General features: G+C 60.7%; 7 protein-coding genes across 7 annotated transcripts; 2 read left to right on the top strand and 5 right to left on the bottom strand.

Annotated features, from left to right (window-relative positions):
• Nucleotides 1-1,087: 1,087 nt before the first annotated feature.
• Nucleotides 1,088-1,676, bottom strand: PLICBS_004907 (uncharacterized protein; the record flags this gene model as incomplete). The annotated part of the gene is made up of 3 exons (XM_018325709.2): nucleotides 1,088-1,171; nucleotides 1,252-1,383; nucleotides 1,497-1,676. 3 exons carry the CDS (start codon nucleotides 1,674-1,676, stop codon nucleotides 1,088-1,090), a joined length of 396 nt encoding a protein of 131 aa, XP_018175461.1.
• A 1,667-nt stretch (nucleotides 1,677-3,343) lies between these two features.
• Nucleotides 3,344-5,445, top strand: PLICBS_004906 (uncharacterized protein; the record flags this gene model as incomplete). The annotated part of the gene is made up of 2 exons (XM_065600619.1): nucleotides 3,344-3,937; nucleotides 4,051-5,445. 2 exons carry the CDS (start codon nucleotides 3,344-3,346, stop codon nucleotides 5,443-5,445), a joined length of 1,989 nt encoding a protein of 662 aa, XP_065456691.1.
• A 386-nt stretch (nucleotides 5,446-5,831) lies between these two features.
• On the bottom strand, nucleotides 5,832-7,467 carry PLICBS_004905 (uncharacterized protein; the record flags this gene model as incomplete). The annotated part of the gene is made up of 2 exons (XM_018325711.1): nucleotides 5,832-6,592; nucleotides 6,645-7,467. The coding sequence occupies 2 exons, from the start codon at nucleotides 7,465-7,467 to the stop codon at nucleotides 5,832-5,834; spliced, it is 1,584 nt and encodes a 527-aa protein (XP_018175463.1).
• Nucleotides 7,468-11,443: 3,976 nt separating this feature from the next.
• Nucleotides 11,444-12,666, bottom strand: PLICBS_004904 (aminolevulinate dehydratase; the record flags this gene model as incomplete). Its single annotated transcript, XM_018325714.2, has 2 exons — nucleotides 11,444-12,352; nucleotides 12,424-12,666. The coding sequence occupies 2 exons, from the start codon at nucleotides 12,664-12,666 to the stop codon at nucleotides 11,444-11,446; spliced, it is 1,152 nt and encodes a 383-aa protein (XP_018175466.1).
• A 1,233-nt stretch (nucleotides 12,667-13,899) lies between these two features.
• Nucleotides 13,900-14,816, bottom strand: PLICBS_004903 (uncharacterized protein; the record flags this gene model as incomplete). The annotated part of the gene is made up of 2 exons (XM_018325715.2): nucleotides 13,900-14,733; nucleotides 14,796-14,816. 2 exons carry the CDS (start codon nucleotides 14,814-14,816, stop codon nucleotides 13,900-13,902), a joined length of 855 nt encoding a protein of 284 aa, XP_018175467.2.
• Nucleotides 14,817-15,302: 486 nt separating this feature from the next.
• On the top strand, nucleotides 15,303-16,042 carry PLICBS_004902 (mitochondrial 54S ribosomal protein bL17m; the record flags this gene model as incomplete). The annotated part of the gene is made up of 2 exons (XM_018325716.2): nucleotides 15,303-15,518; nucleotides 15,608-16,042. 2 exons carry the CDS (start codon nucleotides 15,303-15,305, stop codon nucleotides 16,040-16,042), a joined length of 651 nt encoding a protein of 216 aa, XP_018175468.2.
• Nucleotides 16,043-16,264: 222 nt separating this feature from the next.
• On the bottom strand, nucleotides 16,265-18,528 carry PLICBS_004901 (rRNA-binding ribosome biosynthesis protein utp25; the record flags this gene model as incomplete). The annotated part of the gene is made up of 3 exons (XM_065600618.1): nucleotides 16,265-17,567; nucleotides 17,622-18,326; nucleotides 18,386-18,528. The coding sequence occupies 3 exons, from the start codon at nucleotides 18,526-18,528 to the stop codon at nucleotides 16,265-16,267; spliced, it is 2,151 nt and encodes a 716-aa protein (XP_065456690.1).
• Nucleotides 18,529-18,688: the final 160 nt, after the last annotated feature.

Raw genomic sequence — 18,688 nt, 5'->3', positions numbered from 1 at the left:
GCAGTGCTGGATGGGTGATGAGCGTGCCCAGTGCCCGGAACCAAAGTGTCGTTTTGGGGATTGTCGAGTTTCATGTACGTGCGCGCATACGATGTGGCTGCTGCGGTGAAGCCCTCGAGTGGCGAATTGCCTTATAGACTGCATTTTTGGCTGCATAAACTTTTACCTGTACCTTTCTATGATAGACTGTGCTTTTGCCGGCTCAAGCTTTTACCTGTACCTTTATGTGGGAGATTGCGTATTTACCTGTACCTACTTTTACCTGTACCTTTGGGTGAGATATGGCGGTTTTACCTGTACGGACGTTTACCGGTACCTTCCTCGCTAATACTGTACTTTTACCTGTACCTACTTTTACCGGTACCTCTATGTGAGAGATGGCGGTTTTACCTCTACGTACTTTTACCTGTACCTCTACTGCTAATACTGCACTTTTACCTGTATTTCTTTTTACCTGTACCTTCCCCGCTAGTTTTGTACTTTTACCTGTACCTACGTTTACCTGTACCTTTCCCGCCAGTATTGTACTTTTACCTGTACCTTCGCCGCTAATGCTATAGTGCTTTAGACGGATCGATATTGATAGTGTACCTGGCTTGCTATATAATGGATTGTCTTTCTTTGCTATGGTATAACGTGCGCTGGGTAGGGGAGCATTAAATGGCAATAAAGTCGCGTGTCGGCGCTGGCATAGTCTGTCCGTCCGCCCGCTCGCCGAATGCGCCTTCGCTCCGGCACCATTCATGTTCCTTACGACGGAGCGCCGGACGCGGACTCGGCTATGCATACGGCTACAGTTACCCGCACGAAGAGACGGAGGGAATTGATACGCTCGAGTAGCGAGGGACTTGGTCGATTTCAAGCAGCAGCAGCGCTGCATGATTTGCAGCTTTCTAAACGACAGTGATTCCCGGGAAGCGCGCTGGGCTACTGTCCCCGTCCCTCCGGATCCGCAACCCTCACTCCTCAACAGAGTCATCAAGCCTCGATCCCGCTGTCCCAGTCACGGCCAGGTCTCCGCCGCCGGAAGAGCAATGCCCAGTCTAAGCAGCCGCCTCTTCCCCGTCCTCAGGAGTCAGCGCTCACTTCAGAGACGCATGCCGCACGTGATCCTCTCGTTGCCGTTGCATCCCGAGAGCTCGCAGTACCTGCCACCGTTGTCGTCGCGGCACTACAGCGGTTGAAAGAGAGAATGTCAGCAGGCGCAACGACAAGAAACGTCGCTTCTTGGGTGGGGCGGAAGGCACTGACCGGGCTGTCCTCCGGGCACGGGTAGTACGCGGTCGTTTCCTGGGTGGCCCAGCCGTGCCGTCTCGAGTTGGGGTCCACAAACACGGGCTTCATCATCGAGATGGCGCAGTGCTGGTTCGAGGTCAGGCACACCTACGGGCACGGAGGAAAAGCGCGGGGTTAGCTTCATGCTCTGGTTCACAAAAGTCGCCGCTTTCAAGAATAGTTGACTCCGCTCGCTCGCTCGTCGACAGGGCTTTACGTACCCCCCTGATGACCTCTCGGCTGTTGTACCGCTGCGACCTGCGCGTCGCCTCGCCCTGGGTCAGGCCGCTCTCCACGATTGCCCTCTCGTGGAGAGTCATGTCCGTGGCGTTGGTGGCGACGGCGGCGGCGTCGACCGCCCTGACGAGCATGTAGGCGCAGAGGATGAGCTTGGCGTGCATGGCGTCGGATGTTTCGAGGGGGAGAGATAAGAGCGAGAATAGACGGCAGTCGGCCCGGAGTCAGAGAATAGCAACGAGATGGACAAGAATGGCAGAGATGGCGGTGCTGGGGTTATCTCCAGATTGCTATATGGGGAGACGGCCGCAGACTTATCTACTTTTTGCGTATGCCATTCCTGTGGTTTCCATTATACTATCAAGACGTAAAAATGCAGCTGCCTGTCGTTCGTCGCTAAAGCATCACAAACCAGTGAAGCCGACCCTGTGGTTGGTCTCTAGTACGGCGCGCTGACGATGATGAGAAGGCTACAGCCCGCGCCCTTCACGTAATGAACGGAGAACCGTTGTCTAAGTGAAGGCAATCTTCTTCGGCCGTGCCAGACGCAAGGGAGAGAAACGCTTGTTGGGAAGTTGGACCGTTGGCACGGCGTCGGAGAGACCGCGGCTCTGCTTGACCGGTGCCTGGCGCATCGCGACGATGGCACAGTGGGCCACGGGGCGAGTTGACATATATCTTTGACAGCACCGGCGTGCCCGATAGGGGCTTGCCGGCACCTTATATAGAAGGGACGCTGGCGGGCTTCGTCGGCCGTGCCCTGCGCCTGGGGACGATTGCGCGGGGTGCCTCGAGCAAGGTTTGTTTGAGGTTGCCACGTCTTACATGGCAGAGGTGTTGGTGCTGGGAGTCCGTTGGTCTTGCCTCCCGCACAGAGGACAGTCTCCAGGTTCACAGAGTGGGTTTCGTGTTGCAATGTGTCAGTGTTTCAAGGCATTGGGGATTCTACATGGGCGGCGCGAAGAGCAAGAGTCTGTGCCAGTTGTTCTCTTGAGACACTGTGAAAGGCTCGGCCGGTCAGCTGGGCAGCCCCGGGCGTGTTGTTGGACGTGAACGTCAAGTACGGCTGCCCGTTAATGTTACATATTAATGCCGCAATCGCCGTGTGAAGAACGGATATCGTGGGGAGATGGGTCCAGAATAACACCCCCGCGTCTGGAGCACAGTCCGTCCGTTCGTCGCGTCTTCATCTTCACATCGTCTCCCACGGTGCAGTGTCAGGCCCAAACTCGATTCTCCATCGCCCAAAAGAGGCCATCCGCGACTTAACTTTCTGTCAACATGAACCAGCCTTACAGCCCTAAATGCTTGCCCTATTTAATACCGCCAACTGCTCATGCCTCATCCATGTATGTAATGGCTACGTACAAGTATTGGCAACTTGGAATTCAAGCCACCCAGCGCCCTGGTGGCGGGGACCCTTGAGTCGGAAGCTTGGGGCGCCAGATGGACCGGCCCGCGCGCCAGAGGCGTTCCGTCTGAGGCGGCTGATTCGGGCGGTAATTTACAGGTCCCAGACACACACCGCAACAATTCAATTCGTCACAAGTTAATTAGCGGCCGGGCCTAGCGATATCGGCTCGGCTCGAGACGTCCATTATCAAAGAATCCATCATCACCCTCGCTCTCCGCCCTATCATCGACGACAGACAACGCCGCGACAGCGTCAAAAGTCAGGAGTCAGGACGCCAGCGTCGAGGCGCACAGCGGTCACGACTCACGACAGGCCCCTGGGACGTCAATTGGGCCCTCCCGTCGCCCCCCCCCCTTGGCCATCCTCGTACAACACTTCCCAAGCATTGACCGGGCTTGGTGCGACTCGAACGGCCCAATGTTTTCCACGCCGCTGCTCCGGTGGGGAGCCCTCTTCTCCGTCGCCGCGGCCGTGGCCCTGGCCTTTGCGCTGCGCCTCCAGCAGCAGCAGCAGCAATTGCCGCCGCAGTTTCCCCTCGCAGACGTTCACTCGGCGCCCTCGTCCTCCGCGGGCGGTGGTGATAAGGGCAGCACGTACTGCTACGGCAGCGTCCGGACCCAGGACGCCGACCGGCCGGCCGCGCGGTGCTTCTCCGTGCGCGACGGCCGCTTCACCCGCGTCTTTGCCGATGAGGGCGAGGTGAGTGACACCGAGGCCGGGGCCGGAGACGGTGCCGGAGCCGGAGCCGAATCGTCGGCCCAGGGCCCGGACGGCACCACCGTCGTCGTCAATGACGGGCACGTCATCCCCGGATTGTGGGACGGCCACGGCCACCTACTTCAGTACGGCCAGCTCCTGCACTCGGTCGACCTCTTCGGCTCCGCGTCGCTCGACGAGGCGAGGGACCGCATCGCCGCGTATCGCGCCGCCAACCCAGGCGCCGGCACAAAGGACAACTGGATCCGCGGCGTGGGATGGGACCAGGCTGCCTTTGGCCACATGCCCACGGCTGTAAGTCTTTTTCACTCCTCGCATCCGTATATAATATACGTGCGTGTATATACATACAGGTATGGAGATGGTATGAGAAAGACAAGCCGCTGACACCTACTCCTGCCGCCCAGCAAGACCTCGAGGCCGACGCCCGCCTCGCCGGCGCCTACATGATGCTTGACCGCATCGACGTGCACTGCGCCTGGGTCTCGCAGGCCGTCCTCGACCTGCTGCCCGCCGACGTGCCCGACGTGCCCGGCGGCGAGGTCATCCGCGACCCGGGCATGGGCGTCTTCTGCGACAACGCCATGGACCAGCTCGTCGCGCTGTGGCCCGCGCCCTCGCCCGACGCCAAGGCCCGCGCCGTGCGGACCGCCCTGCGCAGGCTCAACGAGGTCGGCCTCGTCGGTATGCACGACGCCAGCTCCACGCCCGCCGACCACCGCATGTACGCCGCCATGGCCGCCGCCGGCGACGGGGCGTGGACGGTGCGCGTGTACGCCATGCTGGAGTGCGAGCGGAGAAACACGTTCTGCCTCGATGATGATGATAACGCCGATGGTGATGGCGACGACGACAGCGACGCCCTGCGCGTCGAGCGCGACGACGGCATGTTCGCCGTCCGCAGCGTCAAGCTCTTCGCCGACGGCGCCCTCGGCAGCTGGGGCAGCGCCATGCTCGAGCCCTACGCCGATCACCCCTGGAGCTCCGGCTCGCTCCTCATCAACGCCTCCGACCTCACAGCCGTGACCAAGGCCTGGGCCGCCGCCGGCTTCCAGGTCAACATCCACGCCATCGGCGACCTGGCCAACCGCAACGCCATCGCCGCCTTTGAGGCCGCCCTGCGCCAGCAGTGCCCGGAGGAGGACGACGCCGTCGACTCCGAACCTCCCAACTCCGCCTCCAACTCCAACTCCGATCGCAACGGCGACGACCAAGACGCCGCCGCCGCCCTCCTCGCCCGCTGCCAGGCCCTCCACCACCGCTTCCGCATCGAGCACGCCCAAATCATCCACCCCGACGACCAGCGCCGCATGCGCGCCCTCGGCATCATCCCCTCCATCCAGCCCACCCACGCCACCTCGGACATGAAGTACGCCCTCTCCCGCCTCGGCCACCTGCGCGCCGACACAGAGGCCTACCGCATGCGCTCCCTCCTCGACATGGGCCTGCCCCTCGTCCTCGGCAGCGACTTCCCCGTCGAGCCCCCCAACCCCTTCCACGGCATCTACGCCGCCGTCACCCGCAAGAGCCCCGCCACCGGCCGAGGCCTCGACGGCAGCGAGCAGGGCTGGCACGTCGACCAGGCCCTCTCCCTCGACGACGCCCTCGCCGGCTTCACCACCGGGCCGGCCTACGGTGCGTTCCTCGAGGGCAAGGCCGGCACCATCCGGGAGGGCGCCTTTGCCGACTGGGTCGTCTTGGACGAGCCCCTCGGCGAGCCCGACGTCGAGAAACTACGGACGCTCAAGGTTCGGGAGACGTGGGTCGCCGGCAAAAGAGTGTATGCCCGCGATGAGCAATGACCGACAGAGAGCGAGGTGCCTTGTAAGGAACCAGTAGACCAAATTGGCGTAGAGGTGCAAGAAAATGATAGAACGTTAATACCCCTTGATGCTGTCCTCCGATCCCGTGAGTCCGTCAGCGTTCGGCACGAACCAGCCATCCCATCATGTGAGCAACGCACTCAGAGTAAGGTTGTAGATGATTGCATTATGTGTGACAACTGTCAAGAAGGGATAATCTACACTCTCAGGTCCCGCAGCTTCCATGGGTATCCGGCCCGAAACGGATAAAGAATAGCAACGCCGACGCCAACCACGCATGCGAAGACTTCGCTCGTGAACGCCCGTCTTTATAGCGGGCCCATGCTTTGAACAACACACTTGCTCGTTTTCGAGCCAACGCGCCTTCAATCCCTAACTATGCACTTTTGCTCGAACCACTTGGCAAACTTGACAGTGGGAATGTCCACGGCCCGCCAAAAGACGTCTGCCCACCAAATCACCGTCGGGATGCAGAACAACGACCCAAGCACGAAGCCCGTGTTGTACCAGTATCCCTGGACGCCGGTCACGCCGTAGGCCCACTTCTCCCAGTGATAGCCCACCGTGTGCATCGCCGGTCCGTGCATGAGATATAGAGCGTAGGAGATTTTGCCAAAGTACTGGACCACAGGCGTGTTGAAGAATCGCTGCCACCCTCTCGAATGTCCCACAGCAAGGACGAAGACGACGGCGCCAGTCGATTGCCAGTAGCGGTATTTTTCTTCTGTCCACCACTTTGGGATCAGGGATGACAGGTACACCCAACCAGGAGTAATCTCGCCGCGGCCATCGGGCTGGCACATGAGGTACAGTCCGAGGATGCTGACCAGCATCCAGAACATCCTCTTCCAAAAAGGCCTGCGAGGGCCGAGAGCAAGTTTCTCGTCGACGGGCAGCGAGGGCGTGGGCGTGTGGGCGCCGCGCACGTGGTCCCACTCAGCCAGCAGCATGCCGCAATAGAAGAGGAAGAGTTCCCATCGAGAGTGACGATAAACAAAGCACATGATGGCGCCAACGACGAGAAACCGCAGCTTCGTCTGCAGTCGAGCCGTGCCAATAATGACCAGGAACAGGTAGAGAGAGCATCGAAACTCGACGGGAATAGTCCATAGGTGTACGTCGTAGGCTGTCGGGAAGTTAGTATACGGGATTCCCCTGCCATTGGCTTTGATTCTTACAAGTGCTTCCACCAAACTTATCCCAGCCAAACACGTGGACAAATCTGAACATGTGAATAGCCCAGTCTCTGTACTGCGCGTACGCACTCTCCATCCTTGCGGGATGCGGTTCGACAATGATCTTCATGTACGTTCGGTCGTTGGCAAACTCTCGGGTCCACTCGTACGCTCCGATTCTCAGCAGCCCAATAATCATGAATGTCGAGATTGCCGTCGGGAGATAGAGGCGAATGCCCCGGCGAAACACGAGGGAGCTCATCGTGGTGGAGAAATCGGCAAAGGACCGGCTGCGGATGAGCTTCAGCGGGCGGTAGGACAGGGCGTAGCCGGAAATGACGAAGAAGACGCAGACGGCTGGCGGTCCTTGGTACCAAAGTCGAAGGAACGGGAGCTTGAGGATGTGGTAGTTGGTCGTATCACAACCCCAACCCTCAGCAATAACGAAAGCTTGGTAAAAGTAGTGGCAGAAGAAGACGAAGAGGGCAGCAAGGCCACGCATGCCATCGAGATAGGCGGTCGGGGACAGCTTCGCCGGGCATATTTGCTCCCTCGCATGGCGGCCTTGCAAGAAACTGGGCGTTAGGAAGACAAAGGTGCGAACAATTAGGCTGCGCCAGAGAGTCAGGCGTAGGAATTCGGAGGGAACGGCGGCGAAGGAGGTGTATGAAGGCGGCTTTGCGGAGTCAAAGATTGGGCGGCTTTCGACGTCGACAGTGGTGCTGCCGCTGCCCTCGCTCTCGACATCCGAGAGCGTCCGCTCGTCGAGGAGGCCCATCTTCTCCTCGTGGGAGAGGCTCTGCCTCGAGGCGGCGTGTCCGTTCATTGTCCAGCAACAAGACGGACCATGTGAGGGCACCGGAAGATTAGAAGTCGGAAAAGACAGAATGGACGGAAAGAACGGCTGTGCAAGCTCAAGAGGCTGGGTAAGCCTGCAGTGTTTGGCCGTTGCTTTGTTTGTCGGCGGCGTGTGGGCGATGAAGGGAGGTGGTTCGGGTCGATCTGCTCGACGCAAGCCTTCGTCGGTGTCACGAGTGGACGACCGTAGGACAGGTCGATCTCAGAGCCGACAGATTCGAACCGAGCGAGCGATGGCTTGCCGGGCAGAAGGTGTCGCAGGAGATGGCGGGTCAAACAACAAAGATCCCAAACCGGGAAGAGGGCGGGAATGGAAGGAAACAACGACGGAAAGGAAGGCAGGCAGGCGATCCAGCGATGATCCAGGCCCCTGGGAGGAAGGTAGGTCAGAGAGTTTGGAATCAGACGCGGCTAATCGACACGCGATCGGTCAGCAGGAAGCAACAACCCATGTACAAAGTAAAGGACCGAAGGGGCTCGCGGGAACAAGACGCAGCACAGCCCGGAGTGAGAGCCGTGCTGCAATAAAAAGAAAAACACTGAAGAACACGAAGAAAAAAGAGAGTTTGGCGAGCGCACGAACCTTTTGGCAGCCCAGCCCGGCTGAGCTGTCGTTAGCCGTGCTTCGACGGGGAGGGGGGGGCGTCGAGGGTATCGAGCCTCGACACCTGCCCGTGGCCGCGACGTCGACCCACGGTCTCGGAACGCACTGGCAAGCCCGCTGAAAGTGTATCCGATGCCCAGGTTCGGCGGTGAGGCCGGGTTCGATTGGCTGGGCGGGTGCGGCACCCCTGTCGGCAGACCCTGGCTCGTGGAACGGGGAAGCGGGCCCCGGGGGGCGCTTTCCAAAGTTACAACCGCAGGCGAGATGGAGATGGAGATGGAGATGCGCGGTCCACAGCGCACACCTCAGGTATACGAAGCGAGGCCGGTCGTGCGGCCGTAGTACCTTCCACAAGCACACCCGGCGTTCGAGAAGCACCTGCTGGTATCGGTACGCACGCAACCGCTCGATGGGGTACGCGCGCACAGGATTCCGGTACTCGCTCTCCTTGCGTACGCACCTGCAAGGGCAGGTACGATTGACCGCACAAGGTTCAACGGCGGCATGCGCGGCTCTGGAAAAGCAGGTGCCGTACCTTCCTGGAATCCTGGACGTCAGGATCAGGCAGTTGGCTCCTGCCACCTCTGCCACGCCGCAGGCGCACCTGCTGCAGGTCCCTCTTGGCTCCTTCCCGGCCGGTCGGCGGCTGAGTGATGTGCGAACCTTGCGTTCGGCTTCCCGGCCTCCCTCGCGTGACACCAATCTTGGTCCGAGTTTCGGCTGCGTCACAGGACGCCGGGGTGATACCAGGGCGGCTACCGGGACTGCGCTGATCTCTCCTGCGCCGAGTGGTAGTCGCGGAAGACACTTTCCTTGTGCGGTTTGGGCCAGCGCCAGTCGTGGCCTTGGACGGGTTTGTTTTGTGTAAATCTGCGGCGATGCCCGATTTGTCACGGGCTCGGTCGGCTCTGGCTTTATGTCGAGCACAAGAACCAAAAATCGTCCGGTGCGTTGGCCGTCGTGCAAAGTAGAGGGTGGTGATGTGGTGAATCAGCCAGACGGGCCAGCCGCAGTAATCTGGATTAGAGACGACAGGGTGGTCGGGGAAAGAGAGCACCACCGTCGTCGCCGAGCCTGAAGTTTGTCGAGTCGCACAGGCGAGAGAGCCCCTGGACGTCCAACGGGCGTTGGTGAACTCGGGGCACTCAATATGAAGGGTCAACGCGGAAAGAGGGCAATGGCCTGCCCAGCTGCTCTCCAGCCATCACGGGACTCTTGGCTTACGTTCACAAGCGACTCACTGAACAAAGGCGCCGAGGGCGCGCATCTAGTCCGCGGGTGCAGATCGCCCCGGGGCTGCCACTTCGTTTAGAAGGCCGGAATCCTATGCATTACGCGCCCAAAGATGGATGGCCGACGATCAGCAACGTGCGCCTTGGAATGGTAGGTAGGGGGCGCCGTATGGGCGATGGGGCGGCCCTGGCAAGCCTGGGGCACCGCGGCGTGGTGGTGTACGGGCTTTGACGGGGATGGTGCACATGCTCCACGAAAGGAGGTTCGACAATTGTTTCGGCGCTGATTAGTATTTGCTCCTGCCGTGTCTTGCCGTTGTGCCATGGGCTTTTGCAGTTTGCGATGGCTTTGCCTGCGTCGTCGCTCTCCCTTCTCGGCCGACCGGGCCGGTCGATGCCCGACGGAGCAGTGCTTGCTGTCGTCATGCGCATTCCCAGGGCCGGCAGTGAGACCGTGCGGCAGTTGGCGGGAAAGCACGCGACCAAGTCCTGTCTCGTCTGCATACCAACAGCGGGCAGCCGCTGCAGAACCGCCACGAGCCCCCCTTTCCTTGCAGGTTACAGGTTGGCAGGTCTGCTGCCGCTTCACCGGGTGCTTTAGCGCCAGGACGCCTGCCAGTCCCCCAGGGCGCTCTGTAAGGTACCAGTACCCAAAGCGGCCAAACGCCCGTCACCCGCACCATGGCCTGGGCCCCCAGGGGTTCTGCTCCGGTAACCCCCCCAAAGCTTGTCTTGACTCTTGATGGACCCCCCGCCACCACGCGCCCACGTTTCAACATGTCCATCCTCTGGCAGTCCCCGTTTCCACCCTCCGGTTCTGCAAGCACTACCTACGAGTAGAGCCCCATGCCGCGCCGGCGCCGTCGTTCCAGCGCAAGCCCCCCCTTCTGCCGACCCACACGCGAGCCGATCGTGCTCTCGCCTGACGCTTCCGGCCATGATATGCACCGACCCTCGGCGTGCCTCGGAGCCGGGCCCTGCGCTCGAACTGAGATGTGCTTCTGACGCGGGCGATGCGGCGGCGGCGGCGAGCCGGGGTTCAGGCAGGCAGGAGTGCGCTCCGGCCGCTTCGTGCCCGGCGACGGCGTCCGCCGGTGCTTATTGCCGGTGTGTACGACGCCCACCGGCGTCGGGGCTGAGTAGGCAATGTCTCGAATGGCATCCCGACGATGCACCTATCCGGGCTGCCCAACGTATTGCGACGATGAGAAAAGAAATGTCGCCGCCCGTGGCAGCTGCAGGGCCGTCACATCTCGGAGCGGCTTGATGCGTGCGTGCCGCCAAAAGATGCAGTTTGCTGAGCATCGCACCCTGTTGAGGGCATGGAGCTGAACCTCAGAACGGTCGTCATTGCGACACGTAGTTACGCCCTGGCTGGTCTCACGACAGAGTTTGCCTGCACGTTCTTCCACAAGCATGTGTTTGCCTCTTTGCATGACCAGACCAAGGGATGCTGTTGTCGTCGACATCGCCACTGTACCACTACCAACGGCCATGCCTGACACACTTTCATAAGTCGAGTGCGTCGTACGAACGACTACAAAGCACAATTGTTAGACACGCGGGGCCTACAGCGAAGATCAACAACGTTCTGAGTATACCCCCGGGCCCCAGCAGTAGACTCATCCTCTCACAAACATTGCTGCAGCCAGCCGCCCTGTTTGCATGCCCGTCTGACCCTTTCACCGCTTCCCTCGTACGCCCCTGACACACAGCCTGGACAGTCTAGGGGGCCAAGAGCGCCGATCGAGGCAGTGTTCTCGCCAACCTGCCTATGTCATACGTATTGCCAAGATGAGGGCCGTCTGGGGCCTTGTGCGAACTCAATCTTGCATAACAGTGGAGATGCCGCGGAGAGATGCAACCAGTCCCAACCCATCGTCGTGGGCCGCGGCCGGGCGGCGCAGCGCCATGAACGACGCACGTAACACGGAATTAGTGTGAATTGCCAAGTAGAGTTGAATTCGTTCAATAAATGTGCCAATATCAAAAGTACGCTTCCAGCTTCAAGCCTGCCATATAATAACCCGTAACGCCATAATTATGCTGTCATCTTTTTCCAAGCCGCCCGATGAGGTGTCCCGTCTATCCTTCTCGTTGGTCGTGAATCAGTGCTCCAGCCAGTCCAGGAACTGGGGAGTAAAGTAGCTGACGACAATGGTCGCTCCGGCGCGGAGAATGCCCTCGGTGGACTCAAAGGCCATGGCCTTGAGGTCGAAGACTCCGGCCTTGGCGCCGGCGTGGATCATGGCATACTCGCCGCTGACCTGATACGCCGCGACCGGAAGGTCCTTGCCGAGCTCCTTGGCGTCGCTGATGATGTCGAGGTACTGGCTGGCGGGCTTGACCATGATGACATCGGCGCCTTCACCGATGTCGCGGGTGATAGCACGGCGGGCCAGGCCACGACCGCCAGGAGGCAGCTGATAGCACTTGCGGTCTCCAAAGGACGGCGCAGAGCCGGCAGCGTCTCTGAACGGCCCGTACAGGCACCCGGAGAACTTGGCCGAGTAGGACATGAGCACCGTCTTGTGCGCGATGCCTTCCTCGATGAGCTTGAGCTTGATGGCACGGATGCGCCCGTCGTTCATGTCCGAGGGCGCGACGCAGTGAGCACCGGCCTTGGCGTAGGCAATCGCGACATCGGAGATGCGGTCCACGGAGAGCTGGTTGTTGAGGCTGCCATCGTCCCGCAGGATGCCGCAGTGGCCGTGCGACGTGTACTCGCAGAGGCAGACATCGGTGCAGATGAAGATCTGGGGGAAGCGACGGCGGATGAGGCGGATGGCCTGGATGACGGGGCCCTCGGGGTCGTCGGCGGCACTGCCAAGAGCGTCCTTGCAGCCGGGCTTCATGGGGACGCCGAACAGGATGACGGAGCGCAGGCCCTTGCGAACGAGGGGCTCGAGGAAAGGAACCAGGCGGCTGACGCTGAGCTGGTGCTGGCCCGGCAATGAGGGGACGAGAATCATGTCGTCGTCGCCATCGGTGACGAAGATGGGGTAAATGAGCATGGACTGTGGAGAGAAAAGAGAGTCAGCCGAGCCATCTCGCCGGCGGGTGGCGGAGGTGAGGGCGCAGGGCATACCTTGGTGAGCTGGCGCTCGGCTTGCCAGGAGCGGGCCAGGGGGTGGAAGTAGCCGCCATGAAGCTGGCTGGAGATGTCGCCGGAGATGCTGACGCTGGTCGCGGCCGTGCTGGCGTACGACATGGCGCGCGAGATGTGGGAGGTCCGGTCATCGGCCGTCGAGACGGACGGGGCCATGCCGGGGGGCCGGTTGCCGTTGGCGTCGCGCAACGTGAGGTCCTGGACGAGGCTGGAGAAAGACATGTTGGGCTATGCGATCGAGTCTGGCGAACGCTCTCAGATTGGCTACTGGACGGCGTTTAATCGGACGTGACGACGAAGCGGGCGTCGGTCTGGGGTGTCGCTGCGGGTGGCGGCGGACGGCGGTGCACGCGATGACAATGCCGCGGGCTAGTTGAGTGTCGCACACGGCGGGGCAACACTGTTGAGAGCGACGGGTGGCGGACTCTCGGGATCGGATTCTTGGTCGACGGGCGGGCGGCTGAAGCACACAAAACCAACAACTGCAGAGGACAGTTCTGTCCTGTGTCGCGGGCGAACAATTGCTGGAGGGCGCGGAAAAGCAGAAGAACGGTGAGCGGGTGCAAAGCAGAAGAAAGGAAAATGGGAAACGACGGTGTCACTGCGACCTTTTTTTTCCCTCCTCGCTCGCCCCCCCTTCGCCGCTCATTCGCCCCGTGCCTCGGGAGCGCCGCTCCAGGTCGGCCACCGAGCCGTGCATGCGGCCAATCAGGCGCCCGCATTTGCTAATGGGGGAGGGGGACGCTGGGCTGCCCGTGGCCGCTGGGGAGTCGGGGGACTCGCCGACGGGGCCGCAATCCCACCTGTTCCGGTGCTTTCCATCGGCTTGTGAGATTCCGGGCGCCATCCTTCCGCGGGGTTGCGGGCGAATCGCGGGCTGGTCGGTGTGCTCGCTCGGAATCCATCACCACCCGGCGCCCTGCCGCTCTGCGGCTTCCCTCATTGGGCCGCCGATGCAAGCGGGCGAGGCGTGCACAATAGGCTACCCTGCACTACAACAACCACGCAAGGTTCAATTGGCAAACCCGTATCAAGTGCCTCTGCCTGCGGGCCTGCGACTTTTTATTGCACTGTGATATAAAGGCAGCCTGGTGAGCTATAGGCCAGTTGGCAGCGACAGTGGCTAGCATGTAATCTGCTAGGTTGGGGTGCTGCAGTTCGACGTTGCTGTTCACGTGCCAGGACCCATTGTGTGCCGACTCGAGACCCGATATGCGAACGAGACTTGCGACTGACGTCCAAATGCAGCAATTCGCAATCACGGTTGAAGCAAGCTCACAGGGCATTCAAAATACACGTAGGCTCTCGTATTCAATAGCAGTCCTCCTGTTCAAACTGCCCTCTATGCCTGGTTATAGTTGCGTTTTTACTTGTACATCCAGCAATACATCCCCACCAAGCCACTGGCATGCGTCTAGACACAAGAAAAGCCCTCCCTGCCCCGATCATGCGCTCCTACAAGCCCCTCAGCACCGTGTTGTCCCGCTTGTCTATCGGCGTATACCTCTCCTGCAGCACCTCCGCCACCGTGCGGTTGATCTTGGCCTCGGGCTTCTCGTAGCGTTGCTGCAGCGCCTTTGCCACAGGGCTCTGCGCCTTGCCGTCGACGGTCGCGGCGGTGGCGGCCGCCTTCTCCTCGGCCAGGCCCACAGCCGTCTTGACCTTGTCGACGACCTCGTGTGCCTTGTCGCGGCCCTTCTCGAGCGCCGACGCGATGACGCCCTGCGCCTCTGACGCCTTCTTCTTGGCCTCGGCCTCTGCCTTTTCGATTTGTCTCCGGCCCGTGAGCCGCGCCTCGAGGGCCTTGTCCTCCATCGTAGACTCGTACCGCGCGCCTCTCTCCTTGGCCTTGTCGAAGGCGGCCTTGCCGGCGCTGGCAATGCTGCTGCCCGCCTCCCGGGCGGCCGCCTCTGCCTGTCGCGCTGCGGGCTCCAGCTTCTCGCCCGCCTTCTCGGCGCCGTCCACGGCCCCGCCAAACGCCCTGGCCCAGAGCCCGGCGACGCGGGCCTCGAGGTCCTCCCGCACGTCCACCCAGTCCGTGTTCTGCACCCACCGGACGGCGTTCTCGACCTCCTCGTTCCACCGGTCCTTGGCGACCTCGACGGACGCGGCTCGTTGGGCGGCGGCGACCTCGGAGCGCGAGGGCGGCAGGGGCTGCGGGATCGGGTCGACGAGCGTCTGCAGGGCGAGGGCCTGCGCGCGCAGGTGGCGGCTCTGGTTCTCGCGGGTCCGCTGGTGGGCGAGCACCGACAGGTAGGCGAGGGAGAGCGTCAGGGTGACGCCGCCCGTCTGCGGAGCAGGTCAGCACATGACGAAGCATTGCATAGCGAAGGGCAAGAGGTGCAACTCACGAAGCCCGTGGCGAAGCCCATGGTGACGACTGTGGTGCGCGCTCGGCAGATGACGGGAGTTGCGCGAGTAATAGCTCTAGGCTGGTGCTGGTGATGCCGTGAGGGGGCCGCGAGTGCGAAAGACAATTGCTCTGAAGAGGCCTATGCGCGACTTTTCATGATGCGTGCCCGCTCAAAAGCTCCCCAGGGGCCGGGCGAGGCGTCAATTGCTGTGCGTTGCGAATTGGAAGGGTTGCGTGAGGATTGACGTAGTTGGTCGAAAACGTCGGGTGAGCTTCGCAGGCCCGCGGCTCAGAAAACAAGCAGCCGGGCTGCACTGCGGCTGCGGCTGCGGGCTCCGCCAAAAATTTCCACAACCACCACCGTCCAATCCCGGTCTCCGAGCCTCGCGACGACGACGACACTTTGAACGAGGCTACCCCCAAGTCAACTCAACCCCCAAACAGCTCAATCCCCTCGCCTCGCCCCCGTCCGTCGACCGCAAAAAAAACCCCTCGGGCACGCGCAATGGCTGGCGGCCTCGTCAAGTACCGGCACCTGAGCCGCAACTCGTCGGCGCGCAAGGCCCTGCTGCGCGGCCTCGTCACGCAGCTCGTGCAGCACGAGCACATCCAGACGACATACGCAAAGGCAAAGGAGGCGCAGCGGCTTGCCGAGAAGCTGATAACGCTGGCCAAGAGGAACAATGAGCCCTGCCGGAGATCGGCCCAGGGCATTCTCTACGTACGGATCGCCAACAGAAGACCACCTCCCATCAGCCTTTGAGGCCGCGGAAAGGGACACACGCATGCTAACCAGCCTTCTCCACGCAGACACCACATGTCCTCCTCCCCAAGCTTTTTGGCGAGCTGCGGAGCCGATACCTGCCCCGCGAGGGAGGATACACGCGCGTGACGCGCACGGAGCCCAAGAACACGTACGACCAGGGCGAGAGCGCCATCCTAGAGCTCGTCGACGGGCCCAAGGACTCGCGCTTCATGATGACGGCCAAGACGGTGGCCAGGGACCGCATGCTCGGCCGGCAGGCGACCCCGCTGACGAGGCAAAACATCAAGAAGGTGACGCAGTTCCGGGGAGAGGAGGACCTGGAGAACATGGTGCAGCGCTTCATGGCGCTGGAGACGGGCGAGAGCGCACCCGTGGCGCAGGAGAAGATTGGCGCTGCCAAGGAGGGCACAACGCGCGTGGCTGCCAATGCCGCGACAGAAACGGCAAAGACGCCCGAAGCCCCGCAACCGACGAGGTAAGGCGAGATGGCTGGGGGGATGCGCAAGATGGGATATGGCGGGACGGAGAGTCAGTGTACAACAAGGACAATGTACATGTACAATACTACTACCATCATGACAAGTCTATACAAAATAGCAGGGCTACCGAGCAAAGTATCAAGGCGCCACAGTAGCCGGCTACTATGCCTGGCAACTCGGCATTCAGTGCTTCCAATCTCAGACGCTATGCCATGCAACTATCTAGACAAAGTCAAACGTGTCGCCCCGGTCCTGTATCATCTTGCCAACCCTCTTGGAGCCGGCAACCCTCTCCAGCTTCATGACGTCGTACTTGGAGAACATGACCCTCACCGTGCCCTGCCCCGGCTCGATCTTGAGATCCTGCTCGCTCTTGCTCAGGTAGTCCCCACCGATCTCCTTGTAGAAGATGGGGTTGTCAGGTAGGCCGTAGAAAATGACCTTTTGCACGCCCCTGAACTGGTATCGGCGGAAGTGGTGCGCCCGCTCCGTGTAGAGCAGCACGCGGTGCCGACCGGTGAGGAAATGGGATCTGGCGCGGGACGCCTCAGGCACGTCGGTGTACTCGGAGATGGCGCCAAACGTGACACTGCCCATGGTCGGCGAGTTGGCAAAGTAGTTGCGGACCCGCACGAAGTCGAGATATGACGGAACAAAGAGGAGGGTGCCGTTGGAGTCCTTTGCCCGTTTTACCAGCGTGGGCACGATGGCGGACACAAAGTACTCAAACCTCGCATCCGGGTCTTTCTCGACCGAGTGAGACTGGAAGCGCGAAAATGTCTGCTTGGCCTTGACGCCGAGTTGCTGGATAACGCCGGGATACTCTGGCTGCAGCCTGACTTTGCCAGCCCAGTTGTGGCAGTGCATTCGCTGTAGCTCGGTGAGTTCAGGGGTATTGAAGCCCGACAGGATAATCGTCTGCCGGAAGAACTTGGCCCAGTCCTCCAGGTACCAGCTCCGCACGCGACTAAAGTCGCAGCCGTGCGCGTCCTTGGGCTGCAGGTTGAGGTGCTCAAAGATGTACTCGACGTGCTCCCAGTTTTGCATGAGCAACGCGTCGGCCTGATCGACGACGACCATTTCGATGGAGCTCAGGAAGTCGTAGTCTGTCTTCTTCTTGTCCTCCTCGGACCCAATCGCCATGCGCAGGCCCAGCGGGCTGGCAAATAGGATGTCCGAGTTGTAAAACTGGGCAAAGTACTTGATGGTCTTGCGCGTGAACTTGACTCCCAGGCGGAACATGTCGTCGTCGTTGCCCTCGAACAGCTCTCGGAAATCCTCTGGACGGTCATTGCCAAAGTTTGACTCCTTCTCGATGTAAGAGTCGTCGAACCGCTTGCGGTTCTCCTGCTGATCCGAGTCGCAGAGGTCCCGGATGATGTTGACGATGCGTGCGCATGAGTTTCTGGTGGGCAGGAGAAAGAGCACCTTTGGGCGCGTAAAGCCTTGGTCCCTGAACTCGAGCTCCGTGTTTTCTCCGTCCTTGGCGAGCTTGTAGTTGTTCTTGATGACTCGGTCTCGCGTTCTGTGCCGGGGTTAGTGATGAGTGCAAAAGCTAGTTTCCAGCATGGGTGCTTACTTGAAGACGTGGTTTAGAGCATGCAAGCAGACGGCTTTCCGCATCCCTTCCGCATTCTTGGCCGTTCGACCGCAGTGCAGAATGTCTTTGTAGTCAAACAAGAGGGGCATGAGCGTCTTTTGCGTCTCATCCAGCTTGGCAAACTTCTTTTCGGATGTCTCCTTCAGCTTGTGCTTGAGCATAAAGTCATCCAGCCCGGACGCGGGCTGCGGCGCATCCAAGGTGCTTCCGGTGCCCGGTGACATGAGCGTCGCGCGTAATGACTGCATCATGGCACGCTTTGTGGTCCACTGCTCATCCTTGACTGCCTTGACTGCCTTTGCAGACGCCATCTCGTCCGCCTGCGCAAAGTGCACATCAAACGGATCACTTGATTCTTCTTCGTCCTCAGAGTCCGAGTCGTCGTCTGGCTGCTCGTCGGCGCCGATGGCGGGGTCCTCTTCCTCTTCGTCCACCTGGTCAACGTCCTCACTGGCCACAGCTTCGCCTGCGTCAGACTGCGCGTCGTCAGTCTCCTTGGGGCGTTCCGGATGATCAAGCTTCCGCCTCTTTGCTTTCGGAGCACTGGAATCGTTGAAGCTTTGCAGCAGAGCCATGTAGGGGCGAGCGGCGGGCTTCTCATCCTCGTCGTCGTCGGACGCAACGTCGTCCAGCTCTTCATGCTGCTCCTCATCCTCACTCTCTTCACTGAGTGAGCCTTCTGATCTGCAAAGCATCATGTCAGCGCCCAGTTCCTGAGCACGAGGAGAAAATTCTCGACTTACTCGTCCTTCTCGGCAAGTCTGTCTCCATCAAATCTTCGATTCGGTCCAAACCGACTTGATCCTCTGCCACGGCCACGGCCACGTCCACCTCGACCGCGAGAGCCCCGTCCGCGGAAATGACCGCCTCGCCCTCGGGGAGGCATGTTTGCTCGCACGAAATGTGCTCTGACGTGCTCTGATGAAGTGAAATGAGAATATGAAGCGTCAGAGAAAACAGCTTCCTAGGCGCTCAGCTCATTCACATGAACCCAAGTCGTCGCAAAAAAAGTTGAAGCTTGCGCCTGTAATTGGGAGGACCCAGTA

Source organism: Purpureocillium lilacinum (assembly GCF_023168085.1).
Source record: "Purpureocillium lilacinum CBS 284.36 DNA, scaffold_3, whole genome shotgun sequence".
NCBI classification, from domain to species: domain Eukaryota; kingdom Fungi; phylum Ascomycota; class Sordariomycetes; order Hypocreales; family Ophiocordycipitaceae; genus Purpureocillium; species Purpureocillium lilacinum.
Note: the sequence above shows the minus strand (reverse complement) of the source record. Positions and strands in the feature narration are given on the sequence as shown.